The following is a 23,470-nucleotide window of genomic DNA, read 5'->3' as shown; positions in this document are numbered from 1 at the left end:
CATGTCTGCCAATATATAAGATAGAGCCCCAGAAGATGCCCCCATAGTGCTCCTCTCCCCCCTTCTCCATAGTGCCCCCCATGTGTGCCAGTATATAACATAAGGTCCCCATAGTGCTTCTCCCCCTCAATAGTACCCCCCATGTGTGCCAGTAACTAACATATGGCCCCCATAGTGCTCCTCCCCCTCCTTAGTGCCCCCCATGTGTGCCAGTATATAAAATAGGGCCCTAATAGTACTCCCCCCTCCATAGTGGCAGCATGTGTGTCAGTATTTAAAATAGGGCCACCCATAGTGCTCCCCCCTCCATAGTGCTCCCCCCTCCATAGTGCTCCCTTGTGTGCCAGTATAGAAAATAGGGCCCCAATAGTACTCCCCCCCTCTATAGTGCCCCCATGTGTGTCAGTATTTAAAATAGGGCCCTCCATAGTGCCCCCCATGTGTGTCAATATATAAAATAGAGCCCTCCATAGTGCCCCCCATGTGTGCCAATATATAAAATAGGACCCCAATCGTACTCCCCCCCCTCCACAGTGCCCCATGTGTGTTAGTATTTAAAATAGGGCCCCCATAGTGCTCCTCCTCCTCCATAGTGCCCATAAGATCTGGCCCCCAGTAGATGCCCCCATGAGTGCCAGATAGGGCCCCTAGTAAAGTGTAAATAAATAAAAATATAAACTCACATACTTACCTCCTTGCCGCTTTCAGCGATGCGATGCAGGCCTCTTCTGGCCTGTGTCCCACGCTGTATGGCTCAGGCAGCGTGATGACGTCATCACGCCGCCTGTTCCGTCCTCTGATAGGTTAGGGTTAGCCTAGTGCCTGCAGCCTATCAGAGGAAGGGGAAGGGAGATGCCTCTCCCCTGCCCCGTCGCAGCATCCATCAGTATCGCTGTCATAAGGACAGCGATACAGACGAATAGAGATGAGCGCTTCCACAATGGAAGCGCTCATGTCCCCCTGCTGCCGGTAGGAAGGGGCCCCCTCCTGCTCTGGGCCCCTGTGCAGCCGCACTGGCTGCACATGCGGTATGTCCGCCCCTGCCTCCTCCTGGGTGGGCCCCTTCTGAGTTCGGGCCCCAAAGCAGCCGCTTCCCTTGCTTCTCCTATAGCTACGCCCCTGCTGGTGACGTGTTCAGTATTAGGGCTCGTTCACGCGGCCGTTGGTGTCCCGTACCCGTAATGTGAACCGCAAATTGCGGTCTGCAATGCACAGGTACCTTCTGTGGGGCAGGCGCATGGGGATCGCAGACCCATTGGCTTGAATGGGTCCGCGATCCCTCCGTTCCACAAAAAGATAGAGCATGTTCTATCTTTTTGCGGTGCGGAGGCGCGGAACCCCAGAAAGCACGCCGTAGTGTTCCGTTCCGTGCTTCCGTTCTGCATCTCTGGATTTGCAGACCCATTGAAATGAATTGTTCCGCATCCGTGATGCGAAATGACAACAGAACGGTGCCCGTGTATTGCGGATCTGCAAATGCGCTCCCCAATACGGGAACGGGACACCAATAAGTATCTGATCTATAGATATTTATTACTTATTATCCTTATAGTTCATTATAGTTTTCCAATTTGTCTGTAAAAAAAATGTTGACCGCGATTTTTTTTGTTGTTAAATTGTCCGGAAAAAATAAAATACAAATTGAGGTTGGCCCCTCACCCGTCACCATGGCCAGAAGAAAGAGAGCGCAGGGAGCGGCCTGCAGTACCGCATCCCGCCGGCAGAGGGCCGCGTGGCGGCCACATAGGAGGAGCCATCATCGTCTGATGACTGGAGCCCCGGTGATATCGGTGGCCCCGCCCCGTCTGACAAACCGGAGAGACCAGGACGGGGGTCAGTGGTCACCGGGCCGGCAGGGGACCGGAGGAAGGCCGCTCCTGGACGGGGAGGCCTCAGAGTGACGGGCCGGACATGCCGAGGTGAGCCATGAGGACGGTGTGACAGCTGAAGTGTTTACAACAGTGACAAGGGGGCACCGGGCATGTGTGTGCCAGCCAGTACCACCCGTGTGTGCCAGCCAGTACCACCCGTGTGTGCCAGCCAGTACCACCCGTGTGTGCCAGCCATAGCCACCCGTGTGTGCCAGCCATAGCTCCCCGTGTGTGCCAGCCAGTACCACCCGTGTGTGCCAGCCATAGCCCCCCGTGTGTGCCAGCCATAGCCCCCCGTGTGTGCCAGCCATAGCCCCCCGTGTGTGCCAGCCATAGCCCCCCGTGTGTGCCAGCCATAGCCACCCGTGTGTGCCAGCCATAGCCACCCGTGTGTGCCAGCCATAGCCACCCGTGTGTGCCAGCCATAGCCCCCCCCCGTGTGTGCCAGCCATAGCCCCCCCGTGTGTGCCAGCCATAGCCCCCCCGTGTGTGCCAGCCATAGCCCCCCGTGTGTGCCAGCCATAGACCCCTGTGTGTACCCGGGTGTAGCTGTGTCATATGATCCAGCATCTCTGGGGCCCCCAGTGTTCTGGATTATTGGACCTTCTGGACCATTGTGGGGGCACGGTCCCAAATAACACGGTCCATAACTTTGCCACCGCGGTATGTTACAGTGTATCAGTGTAGGTAGAATGTATCCGCTGGGAGTAGTATTACCTCTGGACGGGTGTTCAGCCCCTGTTTCTATTCAGTGACAGGAAGCAGACCTTAAAGGGATGAGTGAGGGAAGGAGGCAGTGTCTTGTGAAGGCCTTTATCTTAGGGCTCATGCACACGACCGTATGTATTTTGTGGTCCGAAAAAAACCCTGTAACGGACACGGAAAGAAAATACATTTGTGTGGATGAGCCCAAATCTCAATTGTGTACCGTCCGTGAAAAAAAGTGGGGGCGTCTGACAACCACCTTAAAACTAGTCAGGCCCCCGCTGCTACAATGTGGACAGAGCTACACAGACCATCTGATCGGCGGAGTCGGACCCCTGGCGATCAGCTAGTGATGGTCTATCCTGAGGTGTGACGGCCCCTTTAAATCTGTGGGATAGCCACTCCTATTACTCACCTGTCCGCAGACTTTCTTCCCTTGCTGTGGGTGGGCGACAGCGCACATCAGACAATCCCGGGAAGCCTTGCGGTTAGCGCTTATTTTTCCCTCACATAGAGCCGCGGAGATACCTAGGGCACGCCGTGCCCCCCAACGTCTCTGTTGGCTGCCTATAGACTTCTACGGATGGAGGAAAGAGCGGCGTCGGCTGCATCCCGAGGAGCTGCTGACCATGTGCGTCCACCGCTGAATGCAGGAGAAGCTGGACCAGAAGGATAGACAGCAGGGGGCGCTACCAGACAAGAAAACGGAAAGCTAAAAACATATTTTTTTAAATGATATATTTTTATTGCATGTAAATTTCACTAGCACTTAATTAGAAATGCCCTAATGTGCTGAGCCGCCATGTTGGACGGTGGGACCCGTGCCCCCCGACGATGCCCCGCGATCTCCATGTATCGTATAATATCTCACAGAGAGGCACGCCGCACATCTGTCGTCTGTGAGATGCACATGCCCCGGCGATACTCCATACCATTCAATACCACGCGGGGAAAAAAAAAACGCAAAAAAAAGCTGCGTGCATTCCGCCTTTTATGGAACGTCCGGCCCATAAGAGAACAGTCCGATCCTATTTTTCGAAGGCATCAAAAAAATGACAAATCGCATGTTTTTTTTGTTTTTTTTCTGTTACGGCGTTCACCACATAAGGCCTCATGCACACAAACTTATTTTCTTTCTGTGTCCATTACGTTTTTTTTTTTTGCGGACGGTATGGGGAACCATTCATTTCAATGGGTCCGCAAAAAAATATGAAGTTACTCCCTGTGCATTCCGTTTCCGTATATATGTCCGTATTTCCGTTCCGCAAAAAAATAGAACATGTCCTATTATTATCTGCATTACGGACAAGGATAGGACCGTTCTATTAGGGGCCGGCTGTTTCCGTTCCGCAAAATACCGAATGTCATCCGTATTTTTTGCGGCTCCGTTTTTTGCGGACTGCAAAATGCATACGGTCGTGTGAGATAAAATGAGGAGTTAATTGATGCGGTTCGGTGGGATCCCTGTCATTGAGGCTGGGTGCCGGCTGTGTGATATGGTGGCACCCGCCGCTTACATTTGCATTTAGGGGTTAATTATAGGCATTGGTGGCAGTGGGGCCGCGTCACAGCTGGGAGGGACTCCCTCCTCCTCCACTGTGTCGGCTCATGAGAACATGGTGCACACAGAGGGCAGTAGTGCAGCCTAATATCGGAAAATGGCAAATCCCGGAGTCGTAACGATCCGGGTACAAAAGTATCAATTGGGTATGGAAAGTTCAATACCCGATGCAACCCTAGTGCATATATATATATATCCGTTCCTCTCTTGCAGCGTGGCTGGATATGGAATACAATGACAAGCTGGCCAGGTTCCGTCAGGGTCATCTCAACCCATTCAATAAACCAAGAGAGGAGGAGCGTCCCCGGGAGGACGGTGAACAGGAGTCTTCCAAGGGTTCGTATTCCATGAATGAGGAGGTGCCTATCCTCGGGCATAGGTCCTGGAGACGCCCCCTATTGTTGTATCAGCATGCACATGGCAGCGTACACCTTGGCGTATACGTCAGATCTATCTCTAGGGCCCTGTTCACCCCATGGAGGCCAGAAGATGTCCTTTTGGCCTCCACCTGGCTGGTGTTTGTCACTAGCGCCGGCCACAGGTTTTCTTACACCTTTTTGTTCCCTCAGACTCTCCGCCAGGATCCCCTCTGCGTGTGCCAGAATTCCCTGAGCGAGCGATGGATTTGGGTGTTTCAGAAGACCACTTCTCCCGGCCGGTGGTGAGTTCTCGTACTACACTAGAGGGGGTGCAGAGGACAGCCCCCAGGAGGACGGAGATAGGCCATCAGTATGAAAGCTGACATACAACGCTGTCCATCCACGCCCGTGTCCTCTCTGGCATCTTCATATGTTCCCTCAATGCTAAGGGAAAAAGCACACTAGGTGCAACGAGGGCAGTGTGGTTGCACCCAGAGGCTCCTCCCCCAGTCTTCTGTGCCACGCCCCCACCTCTGTGATGTACTCGCCAGGCAGTCCCTGAAGTCTCACAGGATGGCATTCTGCACATGAGCAGTAAAGAGACGGTCGATTGCCCATCTCCATGTGCAAAACACGATTCTGTGAGACTCCAGGGACTGCCTGGCCAGTACATCACGGGGGAGGGGGGGCCCTCTGGGTGCAACTGCAAAGCTCTCGTTGCACCTCATTTACATATTAAGAAAAGTTTTTTTTCTCTTACAATTGACGGAACGCATGAAGATGCCAGAAAGGACGTGGGACTTGTCTTACGTGTGCGGACGGACAGCTGCGGTATGTGATGACAGATGCCCTTTAAATCTCTGGGGGTCAGACCGTCGGGGCCCCCTGATATTCCGCTGTCATTGCAGCTCCATAGTTTTCACAACAGCTTTGTTCCATTCAAGGGAATGCAGTCCCAGACGTTATGGACTCGCGCCTGGGGAACGGTAAGGGAAAGCATCGCTTGCCGGAGCAAATCGCCCCCTTCAGCTTATTGGCAGGGGACTGGGGTCAGACCCCCATCAATCTAATATTGATAAAAAGCACATCAACTGCCCCTGTACTAGCGACATATCAAAAGTTTTGATCTGAGTGCTGAGACCCCCACGATTGCTGGAAGGAGGAGACAGAACCCATCACATAGCGCGCGCTCTCCTCGCTGCAGGTGACTACCTCAATACAAAGTCTATGGAGCCACCTCGATTCCATCTCCTGCAGTGAGAGGGGGCTCTCTTTCCTCCTTCCAGCGATCGACGGGGCTCCTACCGATTTTATTTGTCAGCCTGACATATCAAAAGTTTCCCCAAAGTACAGGAACGCTTTGAAGATCCAAATAACCCCTTTAACCAGAACCTAACCTTACCAGACGTAAACAATCGAAGGTCGTCCCCTTTAAACGGATCCAGCGCTGAGAGCGGGTGTGATCTCATACCACGCCATGTGTAACCAGCGCGCACAGAGCGGGTGTGATCTCATACCACGCCCTGTGTAACCAGCAGGCACAGAGCGGGTGTGATCTCATACCACGCCCTGTGTAACCAGCAGGCACAGAGCGGGTGTGATCTCATACCACGCCATGTGTAACCAGCAGGCACAGAGCGGGTGTGATCTCATACCACGCCATGTGTAACCAGCAGGCACAGAGCGGGTGTGATCTCATACCACGCCCTGTGTAACCAGCAGGCACAGAGCGGGTGTGATCTCATACCACGCCCTGTGTAACCAGCAGGCACAGAGCGGGTGTGATCTCATACCACGCCCTGTGTAACCAGCAGGCACAGAGCGGGTGTGATCTCATACCACGCCCTGTGTAACCAGCAGGCACAGAGCGGGTGTGATCTCATACCACGCCCTGTGTAACCAGCAGGCACAGAGCGGGTGTGATCTCATACCACGCCCTGTGTAACCAGCAGGCACAGAGCGGGTGTGATCTCATACCACGCCATGTGTAACCAGCAGGCACAGAGCGGGTGTGATCTCATACCACGCCATGTGTAACCAGCAGGCACAGAGCGGGTGTGATCTCATACCACGCCATGTGTAACCAGCAGGCACAGAGCGGGTGTCGTAATATCTGTCTGCTTGTTTCCGACTCAAGGGCCTCTTTCTGGCGTCCGACATCCAGCAGTTAAGACAGGCGATTGAGGAGTGCAAGCAGGTGATCCTCGAGCTGCCCGAGCAGTCGGACAAGCAGAAGGACGCAGTGGTGAGACTCATTCATCTCCGACTCAAGCTGCAGGAGCTGAAGGTAGGCTTTGGTTTTTACGTGTCTGCTCTCCCAAACTGTTCCTGAGGCTGCACTACTGACATCTGCTCTAATTCTGTCAAGTGCTGTCTGGAGGATTCAATACGGCGTCTACGTCAACGCCCTCACGTCCGCCCGCACATCTTTAATTATTTGAGCCGTGTATAATGTGATGGAAAAATTAATCCAGCCAGCAAAGGAGGCAACATGGAGAATCACAGTACATCAGTAATCGCTTTGCATTAAAGGGAACCTGTCACCAGGATTTTGGGTATAGAGCTGAGGACATGGGCTGGTAGATGGCCGCTAGCACATCCGCAATACCCAGTCCCCATAGCTCTGTGTGCTTTTATTGTGTATAAAAACCGATTTGATACATATGCAAATTAACCTGAGATGAGTCAGAGCTTGAAAATATGACTCTTCTCTGGTCACACAAGTAAGATATGACTCTTTAATGTTAATTTGCATATGTATCAAATCGGGATTGTTACACAATAAAAGCACACAGAGCTATGGGGACTGGGTATTGCAGATGTGCTAGCGGCCATCTAGCAACCCATGTCCTCAGCTCTATACCCAAAATCCAGGTGACAGGTTCCCTTTAAAGGAGTTCTCCAGGCTTTTAATATTGATGACTTATCCTCATGGTAGGTCATCAATATCAGATCAGCGGGGGGTGGTCTGACACCCGGCATCCCCGCCAATCAGCTGTATGAAGGAAAGTCGTGCACAGTGCACCGTCTCTCTTCTTGCTCGTCATAGACATGGCAGGAGCTAGCAGCAAGAGAGAAGGGAGACGGCGCATGCGTTCTCTTCATGCAGCTTAGGTCATCAATATTAAAAGCCCGGAGAACCCCTTTAACTTTCTGTACACGATAAATGTGTGGCTCTTTTCCGTCTGGCTGCGATCCATGTAGCTAATGCATAGCATTCAGACTGAATCCTGACCCACTCTTTTCCGTGGGTCCGTGCACATGAGCATAGTTTTTCACGCATCATATTTGCGTTCAGAAAAAAATCGCAGCATGTTCTGTATTGTGCGTTGTTCACGCAGCTCTGGTTCCATAGAAGTGAATGGGGCTTGTGAAAAACGGAAAACATCCAGATACAATGCGTTTTTCACTGATAGTTGCTGGGAGATGTGAAAAACACATGCAATCCGGATACCTACTGGACAGAAAGAAGGCAAACACTGAACGCAATCGCAGAAAAAAACTATTAAACTTGCGTGCAAAACCATCAGTTTTACCCTGAAGAGACCCTGACACAATCCGTATTGCTCATGTGAAAGGCCTTCGGGTTGATTTGTCTGCTCCAAGACTCGGTGCTCATCATCCTCATCATCTTTCTCCCATTATCCAGGACCCACACGAGGATGAGCCTAATATGCGGATTATATTAGAACATCGATTCTACAAGGAGAAGAGTAAAAGCGTGAAACAAGTGTGTGATAAGTGCAGCACGTTTATCTGGGGCTTGATCCAGACATGGTATACGTGCACAGGTAAGAGGCATTACATCAGGCATCAGCAACCTTCGGCACTACAGTTGCTGTGAAACTACAACTCCCAGCATGCACACTTGGGCCTCTTGCACACGAACGTAAGGGCCCCTTGCCAGTGCTGCGGGCTGCAAATTGCAGTCCGCAATGCACAGGCACCGACTGTGGGGCAGCCGCATGTGGATCGCAGACCCATTCACTTGATAGGGGTCCGCGATCCGTCCTTTCCGCAAAAAGATGGAACAAGTTCTATCTTTTTGCGTAACGGAACACCACAGAAGCACTCCGTGGGGTTCCGTTCCGTGCTTCCGTTCCGCACCGCATCTCTGGATTTGCGGACCCATTCAAGTAAATGGGTCTGCATCTGTGATGTGGAATGCGCATGGCTGGTGACCCGTGTATTGCGGAACCGCCGAATGCGACCCGCAGCACGGGCACGGAGGCCTTACTCGGCTGTTCTGGTGAGTCCCATAGAAGAGAAAGGAGTTGTAGTTTCAGAACAGCTGGGGAGCCGGAGGTTGCCGATCCCTCAGGCCGCAGTCATATAGTGTGGTTTTGCATCCATTCAGACCAATGTTATGAGACTCCTGGTTTTCAGATATGCTTAAAGGGGTTATCCAATCACAATGCCTGGGCCCCTCCTATAGACGATATTTACCCGGCACTCGCATCCCTCCAGGCCACCCCTCTGGATAGGTCATCAGTATCTGATCGTGGGGGTCCGACACCTGACGATCAGCAGTTTGAGAAGGTACCGGCTCTCCTGTGAGCACCGCGGCCTTCTTGCAGCTCCCCAAGCACAGCGCCGTACATTGTATAGTGGCTGTCTTTGGTATCGCGCTCAGCCCCATTCCCAGGCCAAGTGACTGATGAAAAGCTGAGAGGAGGCTGCAGCGCTACTGTGAACACTGCTGCATTCTCGACCTGGTGATCGGCGAGGGTCCCGGGTGTTGGACCCCCACCAATCAGATACTGGTGACCCCTCGGAAAACCCCTTTAATGTCATTGATTCTTGGACAACCACTTTTAATTAGGGCTTATGCGCACGACTGTGGGTTTTTTCTGCATCTGATCCGCATTTGTAGCTGTCGGATGTGAACCCATTCACTTTAATGGGGCCGCAAAAGATGCAGATAGCGCACAGTGTCTGTTCCGTGGCATCCGGCAAAAATTTTTTAATTGTCCTATTCTTGTCCGTGTTACAGACAAGGAAAGGACTGTTCTGTAGAAGGCAGGACGTTCTGTCCCTCAAACACACACAGCTGGTATCTGTGTTTTGCGGATCCGCGATTTGCTGACCGCAAAAACACCAACGGTCGTGTGCATGAGCCCTTAAAACCATGGCTCCAAAAATAGCTCAGGGTTGTCGTATTTGCACTTTTTTTTTTTTAATAATGACTTTCCACATTCCATTAGACTGCATTATACATAAGTCTGGCAGGAGCACGGCATGCGTTACAGCTCCGAGCACTTATTCACCTTGGTTTATGGGCGGGCGGCCAGTGTTCCTGAGAAGGTTCTTTATCAATTAGAGCAAAAAAGTTCTAGGTCTAGCAAGAAGGCTAGATGTTTCATCCAGCCTGCCCAATATAACTACATCTAAGCTTCCACATTCTAAAAAATCTACAAAAATGGATGCGTGCCTGTTATTCCTGATGCCAGGTCATGTCTGCTATCTAGAGAAATCTTGGTAAAAGCAGGACTGGTCCAATCTTACTAGATGCAAAAGTTAACAACCAGCATCCACGTACTGCACCGCCAGGTCTGCACTGGAAGCCTTTACAGGTCAGTTGAAGTTTTGTCTGCCTTCCCCCACCAGTAGTCAGTCACCCCTTTTATTGGCAGTGCTGCTCCCCAAATAATTAAAATTGTGACTCGCTTTCTCCCTTTTCCCCAGTTATCGTAACAAAACCCCAACTTCCTCTGTGTAGGCACAACAGACCTTTTCTACTTTGTGTAGGCACAGCAGACCTTTCCTACTTCCTCTGTGTAGGCACAGCAGACCTTTCCTACTTCCTCTGTGTAGGCACAGCAGACCTTTCCTGCTTCCTCTGTGTAGGCACAGCAGACCTTTCCTACTTTGTGTAGGCACAGCAGACCTTTCCTACTTCCTCTGTGTAGGCACAGCAGACCTTTCCTGCTTCCTCTGTGTAGGCACAGCAGACCTTTCCTGCTTCCTCTGTGTAGGCACAGCAGACCTTTCCTGCTTCCTCTGTGTAGGCACAGCAGACCTTTCCTGCTTCCTCTGTGTAGGCACAGCAGACCTTTCCTGCTTCCTCTGTGTAGGCACAGCAGACCTTTCCTGCTTCCTCTGTGTAGGCACAGCAGACCTTTCCTGCTTCCTCTGTGTAGGCACAGCAGACCTTTCCTGCTTCCTCTGTGTAGGCACAGCAGACCTTTCCTGCTTCCTCTGTGTAGGCACAGCAGACCTTTCCTGCTTCCTCTGTGTAGGCACAGCAGACCTTTCCTGCTTCCTCTGTGTAGGCACAGCAGACCTTTCCTGCTTCCTCTGTGTAGGCACAGCAGACCTTTCCTGCTTCCTCTGTGTAGGCACAGCAGACCTTTCCTGCTTCCTCTGTGTAGGCACAGCAGACCTTTCCTGCTTCCTCTGTGTAGGCACAGCAGACCTTTCCTGCTTCCTCTGTGTAGGCACAGCAGACCTTTCCTGCTTCCTCTGTGTAGGCACAGCAGATCTTTCCTGCTTCCTCTGTGTAGGCACAGCAGACCTTTCCTGCTTCCTCTGTGTAGGCACAGCAGACCTTTCCTGCTTCCTCTGTGTAGGCACAGCAGACCTTTCCTACTTCCTCTGTGTAGGCACAGCAGACCTTCCTACTTCCTCTGTGTAGGCACAGCAGACCTTTCCTGCTTCCTCTGTGTAGGCACAGCAGACCTTTCCTGCTTCCTCTGTGTAGGCACAGCAGACCTTTCCTGCTTCCTCTGTGTAGGCACAGCAGACCTTTCCTACTTCCTCTGTGTAGGCACAGCAGACCTTCCTACTTCCTCTGTGTAGGCACAGCAGACCTTTCCTGCTTCCTCTGTGTAGGCACAGCAGACCTTTCCTGCTTCCTCTGTGTAGGCACAGCAGACCTTTCCTGCTTCCTCTGTGTAGGCACAGCAGACCTTTCCTGCTTCCTCTGTGTAGGCACAGCAGACCTTTCCTGCTTCCTCTGTGTAGGCACAGCAGACCTTTCCTGCTTCCTCTGTGTAGGCACAGCAGACCTTTCCTACTTCCTCTGTGCTACCACTTGTGTTCCTGACTACGTGCCTTGTTCCTAGACTATGCTCTTCGTCTGATCCCTGCTTGCTTGCATCGCTCCTCCTGTTGCCGCCCCGGATTGTCTGACTTCGTTCCTGTGCCGCCTGCCCTGACCCATTGCTTGTCTCGACTACGTCTCTGCCTCGTCCACCGGTCCTGTCTGGTTGCTCCTGGTAACGAACCTGCCTATCTAACTACGTCTATACTGTCGGTACCTTCGCAGGTACCTCCTGGTCCGCCTGGACCAACTGCTATTGACTCTGGGACTGCCCTGGAGTGGTACCTGGCAGCTATACTAACGGCCCAAGTCTATCCTCCCCACCAGAGGCTCTAGTGAAGACCAGGTAGCTGCTTACTCACGCCCCTCCAGGGTACAGCCAGACCTTTCCTGCTTCCTCTGTAGGCACGACAGGCCTTTCCCGCTTCCTCTGTAGGCACGGCAGGCCTTTCCCGCTTCCTCTGTAGGCACGGCAGGCCTTTCCCGCTTCCTCTGTAGGCACGGCAGGCCTTTCCCGCTTCCTCTGTAGGCACGGCAGGCCTTTCCCGCTTCCTCTGTAGGCACGGCAGGCCTTTCCCGCTTCCTCTGTAGGCACGGCAGGCCTTTCCCGCTTCCTCTGTAGGCACGGCAGGCCTTTCCCGCTTCCTCTGTAGGCACGGCAGGCCTTTCCCGCTTCCTCTGTAGGCACGGCAGGCCTTTCCCGCTTCCTCTGTAGGCACGGCAGGCCTTTCCCGCTTCCTCTGTAGGCACGGCAGGCCTTTCCCGCTTCCTCTGTAGGCACGGCAGGCCTTTCCCGCTTCCTCTGTAGGCACTGCAGGCCTTTCCCGCTTCCTCTGTAGGCACGGCAGGCCTTTCCTGCTTCCTCTGTAGGCACGGCAGGCCTTTCTGTTACTAACCTAGTAGTTGCATCCATTGACTGTATCCAGCTCTATGCTTTTGTAATTGGGTAGAAGCATCCAGCTGCTGAATACACAAAGGACCAGTTCCCTTTTTCTCTAGTGGCCATGTTTTGTCCAGCCATGTGCTACAGGCACAATATCAATTAGCTCCCTACACTAAACTCTGTATTACACTGTCAGATATTCTGTCAGCGTTCGTAGTAACACTCGTTAGCGATCATCTGGAAGTTTAATACTGCCGCCGTTTACCAATGAATGAGCAAAGCTCGTTCATCGGGCAATCATGATCTTTCATCGTGCTGTCTAATGAGGAAAATAACTTCACAGCATTGGGACGAGCGACGGCATAACAATCGCATCTCCCCATACTGTGGAGGAGACTGTAGCATGTAATAGCTGGGAAGGTACGCTTCCCTCCCGACAATGCTATTCAGACAAGAATAAGACCCGCTTCCTGGTAAGAACCCAATTTCCATGTTTACTTCCCAGCTAATAGAGAGAACAGTAACCACATAATAGAGTGGGAAGCACGTAACATTACTGGGATACGATGCTAGTTGAGGATTTTCTGGGGTGGCTCGTATATTAGTACATGGGGAACTGGCCTAAGTCATATCTTCTAGTATACGTATCCTGACCACTGTTCACACTTTATTTTTTTTTCAGGTTGTTACTATCGTTGTCACAGCAAATGTCTGAACCTTATTACTAAACCCTGCGTGAGGTCGAAGGTCAGTCATCAGTCCGAGTACGAGTTAACCATTTGCCCAGAGGCTGGACTGGACAGTCAGGATTATCGCTGCGCCGAGTGCAGGGCACCCATCTCATTGCGTAAGTATAGGAGGAAAATATACGCAGTAGTCCGTGGCTTTCTACGCTTCCATCACTTACCACCTGATGGTAGTTAGTAGTAGCAGTTTCCCAACTACTACTTTTTTCCCATTGGGACGGCCGGACGCTACAAATGATACGAATGCTGTAGCTAATATTCACCAGTATGTCCTCACACAATGACTGATTGAACACTACAACGGTCGCATATAATCCGTAATGACGGAGAAGAATTTGGAACAATCCCTGTGCCTGTTATGGCTGATGGAATGAATTTCCTTTGGTCAGAGCTGTTCCATAAGAATAACATGATTCTTTTCTTTAAGGCTGGGCCTACATGGCGACTTTGCCCCCCGACACATTTCGCTTGGTCAACGATTACATTGTAGCGCTGCATGCTCCATCGCGACTGTTGAAAGTGAATAGGATAGCGTTGCGACCTGCAGTTTGCCACGACTGCAGCACAACCTTTGCAAGAAATGCAGCAGCAACACGTTTCTGTCCACTTAACTTGTTTGCAATTACTTGCTATGTATGCGGTGGTGCACTGCGATCTTACGCCAAGTACGCGGCCAAAGTCGCCGTGTAGCACAAGGCTGAATACCGTTTCGTCACCCTACCTCCGCCATGCACAAGGCATGAAACAGTGTATATGTTTTGTCCAGAGTCTTCCTATAAGATGTAATGTAAAATTACCAAATACTATGCAATCTCCGCAATGATCAGCTGTCTAATCTGGGAGAGATCAGTGGCTGCCAGGGACTTCTGGCACCACATATCTTCTGGAGCTGAGTCTAAATCCAAACCATTTGACCCGTGTTTTCCCTCTCTAATGCTCCCTCACGGCTACTGGAAGTGTGACCCTGCGTCTGTATATAGTAAAAAGCAATGCAGAACTCTGGAATAAAATAATTTTAAAGGGGTTCTCCAGGATGTAAGTATTCAGTGTCAGATCGGCATGGGCCTGACTCCCAGCCAGTCATCTGTTTGCAGACGCTCCACCACCGGCACTACCTAGGAGCAGCGCTGCAGTAACCAGGCATGACCATGGATGGAATTGTGAAGTTCCTGCAAACCCTCTGACCAGTGGGGGTGTCGCGAGTCAAACTCCACCGATCCCACATTGATAACCTATGTGGAGAACCCCTTTAACCCAAGTTGTTACTTAGTGGTGCAGCACCTTTTAGTACAGGAGGGTGGTAATATTTTCTTAATTTGTACTAAAATAATGACAGGTCCTCTTTAAATATCAATATTCTGGTTTTCCATGTTTTTTTTTGACTGATGGGCCTTTTGCAGGAGCTGTCCCCAGCGAGGCCCGGCAGTGTGATTACACTGGGCAATACTACTGCAGCAATTGCCACTGGAATGATCTTGCTGTCATACCAGCCCGGGTTATTCATAACTGGGACTTCGAACCACGCAAGGTAGGCATGGATTGCAATTACAAGTGCACCACCGCTTTTTATGTCCGAGGATGGATAAACGCGGAGGTGCACTTTAAAGGCTACATGGAATTTTTTTAACTGTCAACCCCAGACTGCTGTACCCGATGAAAAAAAAAGCATGCTCGCCCCTCCCCGCCACTCCATTGCAGCTCCCTAGGGTCAAGTCACCACTGAGGCCATTCATTTGCTGCAGTGGCGCACGTGACCCCCCCCCCCCCCTCCAGAATTTGGCTGATCTCATCGATCCCTACCAGCAGCCATAAGACAGATCAGACTTGCTAGACTTCAGCATGCCCATTCATTCCTGCAGGAGATAAGCCGCTGCCACAGGTGCCCGGCACCTGATTATTCCCCACTGTCTACAGAACAGACATGCACACTAAGCCGAGCGTGCATGTTTATGATGGAGTCAGCCGGCCGCCACGTCATGTATGAGCTCTGTGCCAGAAGGATCCTGGCTTATAAACACGACTATCAGCAAATTTAGACCTAAAGTGCAGTTTCCACCTCCAGGTGTCTCGCTGCAGTATGCGGTATCTTGCCCTGATGCTGGGCCGTCCGGTGCTGAAGCTGCGGGAAATTAACCCTTTGCTGTTTAACTATGTGGAAGAGCTGGTAGAGATTCGGGTAAGAGCTGGTTGTATCCTACATACCGAGTGTATTGCTTCCCCATACATTGTATATCGGTGCCATTTACAGAAAGTCTCAGGTGAATGGTCTTTTTTTTTTTTGCCATCATGCTTCCTCCATAGAAGTTACGTCAGGATATCCTCCTCATGAAGCCATACTTTATCACATGCAAAGAAGCAATGGAGGCCCGATTGCTGCTGCAGGTAAGGATTTCATTTGCCCAGCAAATAACGTATGGTGGGTTGTGATTTATTTTATTTCCTCTTTTTCTGTTTGACAAAGTGTTCTTTCTACAGCTCCAGGATCGTCAGCACTTTGTGGAGAACGATGACATGTACTCCCTGCAGGATCTTCTAGATGTTAGCAGTGGACGGCTGGGGGCCTCCCTCACTGACGTACACACCATGTTTGCCAAGCACATTAAACTGGACTGTGAGGTTCGTAGGGCAGTGAATGGGCTTTTAATGGAACCAGGAGAAATCTGTCATTTTGATTTTTTTATAAAATGTAGGGTAAATGTCGGTAAATGTACGATTATACAGTGAGCGGGGCCTGTGTAGTAGAATACAGTCACTGCACGGGCCCCGCTGTCATTATAAAACCAGATGCCGGCCCCCAGCCCTGTATTGAGGGTCATTCACTACAGGGACACTTATGGAGGGGAAATGTGGATGACACATAGCATAAGATGCTATATATGTGTCATCCACAGATCCCCCCCATAACTGTCATACACCGAGACCCCAATAAGTGTCACCCACAGATCCCCCATAAGTGTCACCCACAGATCCCCCATAAGAGTGCGTCACCCACAGATCCCCCATAAGAGTGCGTCACCCACAGATCCGCCATAACAGTGCCATCCACAGACCACAATTAGTTCAAAACCCACCAAAAGCACACCTTTTGGTTCAAAATATTTTTTTTCTTATTTTCCTCCTCAAAAACCTAGGTGCGTCTTATAGGCCGGTGCGTCTTATACAGCGAAAAATACGGTAGATTCATTACACACAGAGTGACCTATTTCAAGTGTTTATTGGCCTATTTGAAGCGAGTTTCAGATGCTACATTCGAAGTCGCTTCATTCAAAACATTCGGAATAATACTGTACGGAGATTTGTCTAGAATGTATGGGCATCTATGAGCTGAAGTAAGTTATTCACGAAGTTGCGTGTGACTTCATTGAATAACTTCGGTAGTTGATTTATAGAGTGGAAAACCATTTTAAAACTTGAAACCGAACTCGGCTTCGGTTCCGCGGTACTAGTCAGACCGGAGCCGAGCGCGGTTTTACGTTTTAAAGTGAAAGTCTCACACAACTTAGTGAATAACTAACTTCGGCATTTGGTTCTGAAGAATGAGAGGCGGGGGGGGAGAGGAGAGTCAATATAGGGAAGGTGATAAGCCTGCCTAAAAAGATGTCTTTTCAAGGGACATTTAAAGCTATGGAAGTTGGGAATTAATCTGATTGTCCAGGGCAGTGCAGGAGCCGCTTGAGAAAAGTCTTGGAGACAAGAGTGAGAGGATCGAGTCCAGATTATCGGGAACGACAGGTGCTTCCTTCCCGACAATTGGCTGCTGCATGGCCCCTTGTAAGCCCAGCTTAAGTCTTAGATGGCAGAACGGAGAGCGTGAGTAGGGCAGTAGACTGGAATGAGGGCTGAGATACAGCACCGAGGAGAGCTTTGTGGGTGATCTGTATTCTGTGGTGTATGGGCAGCCATTGAAGTGACTGGCACAGGCAAGAGGCATCGGCGTAGCGGGTGGACAGACAGATGAGGCCTGGCTGCTGCATTTAGGACAGACTGAAGGGGGGAGAGTTTGGATCCTGGGGATGTTCCTGAAGAGCCCCCGGCCAGTTTCTGATGCAATCTTTACATTTGCAGCGCTGCCAGGCTAAAGGCTTTGTGTGTGAACTGTGCAAGGAAGGAGACATTTTATTTCCATTTGATAGCCACACATCTGTGTGCCAGGAGTGTGCCGCTGTGTTTCACAGGTGAGATTCTCTATACTACATGTGAATGGCTGTGTGCGCTTTTCTGCATTAGGATGCTTTCACATGGCTGTGTTTGGTCTGTGAAATGCGGAGCGTGTGACCAGACCATCTATGATGAACGTGGTCAGATAAGCCGCAGTCGGTCTGGGAATTGCACCTGCCGCACGGACCGCATTTCACGCAGCTGTGTGAATGCAGCCTTATTATATATAGAGAAATGTTTCCATGAATTCCCCCATAGACTCTGATTGGCGTTTTGATTTGGGTTCATTTAGCCTCTGTTCCTTTTATCCCATTTTCTGTTGGTTTCGAGGGCTTACCCGACAAACAGCATATATCACCTGTCCAAGGGATAGTGATAAGTGCATGATCGTTGGGGGTCTGACCACTAAGACCCTCACCAATCCTAAGAACAGGGGTTCTTATCCCCCATTTAAATGGAGTGGTGTCTGTGGGACTGCAGAGTACAGCGCTCGGCTATCTCCAGCAGTCCCGTAGACAGTGAATGGAGCGGTAGTGCACCTGCCTGACCGCTCCTCCATTCAAACAGGGGGATAGGGACCCCCGTTCTCCTGATTGGTGAGGCTCCCAGTGGTCATACCTGCAGTGTATGCTCTAAATCTACATTGTATGTCGAGGTGACCTATGAGAGAAACTATGAAAAATAATCCTTTTTGTTTCCTAAATATATTTTCTATACCAGGGACTGCTATTATGATAATTCAACAAGCTGCCCCCGCTGTATGCGGCTAAATCTCCGGAAACAGGCACAAGAGCCATCAGAGGGCACGTGGCAGCAGTGAGGAAGAGACCCCACACATGGCACTACTTTGTACAGGGAGAGAGACACTTGTATGGTGCTGGGAGACAGCGATGGCACCCACTGTGCCCGGTGGGAGACCGTGGAATGAACCTTTTAAAGAACTTCTGAGGAACCTGAGTCTTTGAGACGTTCCAGACGAATAGACGCCCACCATTCCGGCAGAGACCTTACCTCTCTACAAGAGACTATTCCTCGTATGTAGATCTCATGTGGTGCCTTACTGCCGCATTATACGTGGTGATCTAGTACTGATTTTTTGGGGGGTGGGGGTTGATAAATAAGACTCAGTCCTCTCAATTGCAGGCACTGCCATGGAGAACATCATTGGAAGCAGGTTTAGTACTATTCTGCAGGCCTCCCGTACCTTATGTATATAGAATGTACTGTCTCTGGCATCTCTAATTGGTAAAACGCTATAGCAATATTCAGTACCTCACAGCGTCTCTTCCCTCTAAGGTGTTGAGCTATATTTACCCATTTTCAAGCTTGCCCTATGGGTTTGCATAGGTTAGAGAAGGTTATTGCACATGGAACGTAGCTTTTCAGACCCCTAGAGCCTGACGTCCACTAATGTTTGGATCATCATTGCTGGGAGGGAAAGGCATAAGGACGTGCAATAGATGTCGAGAGATGCTGACCCTGTACAGCTTCATTGGCCAACCTGCGGCTCTCCAGCTGTTGTAAAACTACAATTCCCAGCTGTAGGCTGTCTGGGCATGCTGGGAGTTGTAGTTTCACAACAGCTGGAGAGCCATAGGGAGTATAGCGCTATCTGAGCAGGGGGCCGGCTGTTATATTTGGAATATGGACGCTGGTGGATGATGACCGTCTGAATGAAGCCTGACTCTTGGCCTTATCATGGCGAGCATTAGACACCCGTTCTATTCTGCATTATTTGAAACCACTCAATCGTTGAAAATAAGTGAAACCCATACATAACGGAGGGTGCCAGAGTGCAGCTACTATTTATTAAGAGAATTATTGCTGTTATTTATCCCCTTGTACATTAAAGGTGATTTTGTGAATAAAATTAACGCTATTCATTAGTTCAACACAAACAGTTCTTTTCATTAGTTTAGGACGTGGATGCAATAGTCCGAGCATTAATGGTTTGTCCACATGGGACTGAAACACGGCCTTTACAGTAAGTGGCTGAAATTATTCCACAGGCTGCGCAAAAATCTGCAGCGTAAATTAACCTGCGGTGCGGATTTAATATCCACTGCATATCAATGAATGCTGTGGATTTCACCCGTCCCACCGGTGTTTTCTCCGGCAGTCCCATAGAACCGCGGCTCCATTCACAAAGGACCCCTATTTTTTTTTGTAATCGCCGGGGGTCTGACTGTTGGAACCCTCAGCAATCACAAAAACAGAGGTCCCAGACACTGTGGCTGGTGTTACTGGAAGAAAAAACTTTAAAGGGGTTGTCTAGGAATTTGATATTAATGGCCTATTCTCTGCATAGGTCATCAATATCAGGTCGGCGGGGGTCCGACACCCCCGCTGATCAAGAGCCCACAGCTTACCAAGCACAGCACTGTACATTGAATAGAGGTCGTGCTTGGTATTTCACCTCAGCCCCATTCACTTGAATGAAACTGAGTTGCACCTAGGCCACGTGACGAAGTATGGTAATGTCACAGGCCTAAGTGCTAACAGAGCAGCCTCTTCATACAGCTGACCGGCGGAGGTCAAACTCCCAACACCCTGAGGATAGGCCATCAATAGCAGATTCCAGAGAATCCCTTTAAGGGCTCATGCGCCAGGCTGTGCCCGTATTGTGGTCCGCAGTATGCGGGCACCGGCCGTGTGCACCCTGCATCACGGATGCGGACCTATTCACTTGAATGGGTCCGCAATCTTAAAATGGTCTAGCAGAACTGAGGCACTACTTTTTTGCGCTGCGGACGGAACCACGGCCCTATTCAAGTTGAATGGGTCTGTATCCGTCTGCGGAATCCGCACAGATGTTGTCCGTGCATTGGGGACCGCAAATTACTGTCCCCAGTGCACAGAACTGCCTATCAACGGACGTGTGCATGAGCCTTAATGGTCATCATTAATCAAAACCTGTTCAACTTTTATTTGCTCCAATGTACCCCAAATAATTGGCCGTTTTGTGTAGGCACCTCCTTTTGCAGACCTATGTGGTCATGGTTAGAAACTACGCCGCTGCTTTCTATGGCAAAGCAGCAGCGAGCAGGAAGACGGCACATGCACACTGCGTGCGCCGTGTCCTTATACAGCTGATCGTGTGTCCCGTCCCCCTCGATCTGATATTGATGACCTATCCTGAGGATAGGTCATCAATATTAAAAGCTTGGAGAACCTTTTGAAGATTCCCCTTTAAGAGAGATGCAGAGGAGCGCCCGTCTGTAGGACGCCAAAAAACGTTATATGGTCGTCTATCCTACACTGCAGGGGAAATGTGTGGCAGCCCTCAGCTTCCGCCGGCCATGTCGGATCATACAAAGTCAGCCATTGGCTGCAGCACATTGAGCGAAATGCCACATCTTCTGTTGATTTCAGTGATAGAAATCTGTGTTGTGCAAAAAAAACAGAAATACATTTTTTTCCTTTTTAGCGGCACTTACGATCGGAAGTTGTATCAGAACTGTGGTCTGAGAAACAGGGAAGTAAGGCTTTACCACGAGGGACTTGGCGGAGCTTTTCATGATGTTGCTCAAGTGATGGAGATATTTTTAAAGGGAATCGCCAACATTATTAGCTGAGGGAGTGGCCCCATCCATTTCTTTCTGGGAACCCCCAGAGACGTATATGTGTAGGCTGCCAAGGCCTGGCGTGCTTATTGTAAAATTATAGATATCTGAATGCTACTTCCCAAAGTTGTTGGGTTGTACAGGACTGGACAAACATGGCCGCTTTCCTCCAAATACAACAGCACACCTGTCCATGGGTTGTGATTGGTACTGCAGCTCTGTTACTTTAGAGTGAATGGGAGTGAATGGCAATACCACACACAACCTGTGGACAGGGGTGGCGCTGTTTTTAGAAGGAAGCATTTTTCTAATACTGGACAATCCCTTTTAATTAAAGGAGTTGTCTTTGTTATAGTTCGTAAAGCTGACTTAACAGTCATGAAAACAGAAACCTACAATGTATAGTGCGGAGGACCGCGTGCTGTAATCTGTCGCCACAAGGCAAAATCCAAGCTCGGATCATTCTGCCGTCCAAGCCGCGTTCAGCTACACAGCAGTGAAAACAGCGGGGGCAACGAAGCCAGTGCATTACGGTCATGCAAGCCAGATAACTGAAATGAAGATGATATATAGTAAGCATGCAGCGCCATATGACGGAATCTGCAGCAAAGGTGGTGCAGATGTGAACAGAGCCCTGCCGTGACACCTTTGAAAAAGCGTTTTTTCCTATAGTGTGCAAGCACGACCACCGCTGCTGGATTTTAGGGTGGTCGTAACCCCTGGATACAAGCAGTGTATAATGTGATTAATATTCAAAAGGAAGTGGTCACCAGGAAGGGACTCCTTTGCAGCAGCTGCACAGTGTAATGACAACTGCTCGCCCCATTCAGGGCTCATGCACTCGCCCGTATGGCCATGGCGCCCGTATTGCGGTCCGCAAACAGGATCTGTTCAGAGAAAAACAGATGGTTTTTTCACGCAAGTTCAATATTTTTTTTCTGCGATTGCGTTCAGGGTTTGCATTTTTTTTCCGTCGGGATTGCATGCGCTTTTCACTCTCTTGAAAAAAACAAAACAAGAATAACATCTACATCTCCGGCAAACATCAGTAAAAAAACGCATTGCATCCGGATGTCTTCCACGATTTACAAGGTGCTGCGATTTTTACTGATTGCAGAAATGATGCATGATTCGGTCCGGATGCTGTGCGATTGCTTCATGCATTGCACCTGGATGGAAAACTTGTTTGTGTGAAAGAGGCCTAACGCTGGCACATATTTCCCCTACAGCGAAGGTGGTGTGAAAATGCATGAAAAAATACCAGCAGCTCCAGCATGCTGCAAAAAGACAAAAAAAACAACCTGTGTGTCCACGGTTCATATTTCCTATTTCAGCTAACAGCTGGAGCTGGTGGTTTTCCAGCAAAAAAAATAAAATAAAGTCCAAAATTGCAGGAAAAATATATGTGTGAAGGCCCTGTTAGGCTGGATTTACACACACAGATTCTGCACGTTTCCTGGTCTGACCACTTGCTTAGTGACCTGAACTCCCAGCATCATAGATCCCTACAATGCTGTGAGTTCAGGTCTGTACACGAATCAGATGGAACAAATGTCCGGACTACTGATTCTGGAAGTGTGAATGCGGCCTAGGGTGTGTGTACATGTTGCCAACCTGTGTCTCCCCAGCTGTAGCACAACTACAACTCCCAGCACGACTAGTCAGGACATGACATGCTGTGATTTGTACTTCTGCAACAGCTAAACTACCACAGGCTGGAGACCGCTGCCACAGGCTGGAGACCGCTGCCACAGGCTGGAGACCGCTGCCACAGGCTGGAGACCGCTGCCACAGGCTGGAGACCGCTGCCACAGGCTGGAGACCGCTGCCACAGGCTGGAGACCGCTGCCACAGGCTGGAGACCCCTGCCACAGGCTGGAGACCGCTGCCACAGGCTGCAGACCGCTGCCACAGGCTGCAGACCGCTGCCACAGGCTGGAGACCGCTGCCACAGGCTGGAGACCGCTGCCACAGGCTGGAGACCGCTGCCACAGGCTGGAGACCGCTGCCACAGGCTGGAGACCGCTGCCACAGGCTGGAGACCGCTGCCACAGGCTGGAGACCCCTGCCACAGGCTGGAGACCGCTGCCACAGGCTGGAGACCGCTGCCACAGGCTGCAGACCGCTGCCACAGGCTGGAGACCGCTGCCACAGGCTGGAGACCGCTGCCACAGGCTGGAGACCGCTGACACAGGCTGCAGACCGCTGCCACAGGCTGCAGACCGCTGCCACAGGCTGCAGACCGCTAGCACAACTGCCACAGGCTGAGAGGGACAGGAAATGCTTACAAACAACCCATAACTTTTGAAAGTCACAAAGAGGGACAATATATGCTGGCACGCATTGCGGCAATTTTTCTTATACTAGGCCACGCCTCAAACTCCGCCCAAAGCCTAATTACTGACTCGGTCAGAACTACTGTAGCACACTGTGTGCTATCCGCATCCGTAGTTCCGTTCAGCGGCCCCGCAAGATAGAGCATGTCCTATTCTTGTCTGCAATTGGGACAAGAATAGGCATTTTCTATGATAGCGCCGGCCATGTGCAGTCCGCAAGTTGAGTGTGAATGCTCCCCTAGAAAG

At 50.5% G+C, this 23,470-nt stretch overlaps 1 protein-coding gene across 1 annotated transcript; it reads left to right on the top strand.

Annotated features, from left to right (window-relative positions):
- Window positions 1-1,763: 1,763 nt before the first annotated feature.
- Window positions 1,764-19,211, top strand: DEF8 (differentially expressed in FDCP 8 homolog). Its single transcript, XM_044270008.1, has 12 exons — window positions 1,764-1,919; window positions 4,351-4,473; window positions 4,707-4,798; window positions 6,634-6,783; window positions 8,146-8,287; window positions 13,104-13,268; window positions 14,568-14,695; window positions 15,230-15,343; window positions 15,469-15,549; window positions 15,643-15,783; window positions 17,233-17,342; window positions 18,046-19,211. The coding sequence occupies exons 2-12, from the start codon at window positions 4,362-4,364 to the stop codon at window positions 18,143-18,145; spliced, it is 1,335 nt and encodes a 444-aa protein (XP_044125943.1). The 5' UTR covers window positions 1,764-1,919; window positions 4,351-4,361; the 3' UTR covers window positions 18,146-19,211.
- Window positions 19,212-23,470: the final 4,259 nt, after the last annotated feature.

Source organism: Bufo gargarizans, chromosome 10 (assembly GCF_014858855.1).
Source record: "Bufo gargarizans isolate SCDJY-AF-19 chromosome 10, ASM1485885v1, whole genome shotgun sequence".
Lineage (NCBI taxonomy): Eukaryota > Metazoa > Chordata > Amphibia > Anura > Bufonidae > Bufo > Bufo gargarizans.
This window is presented reverse-complemented; position numbering and strand designations above follow the sequence as displayed.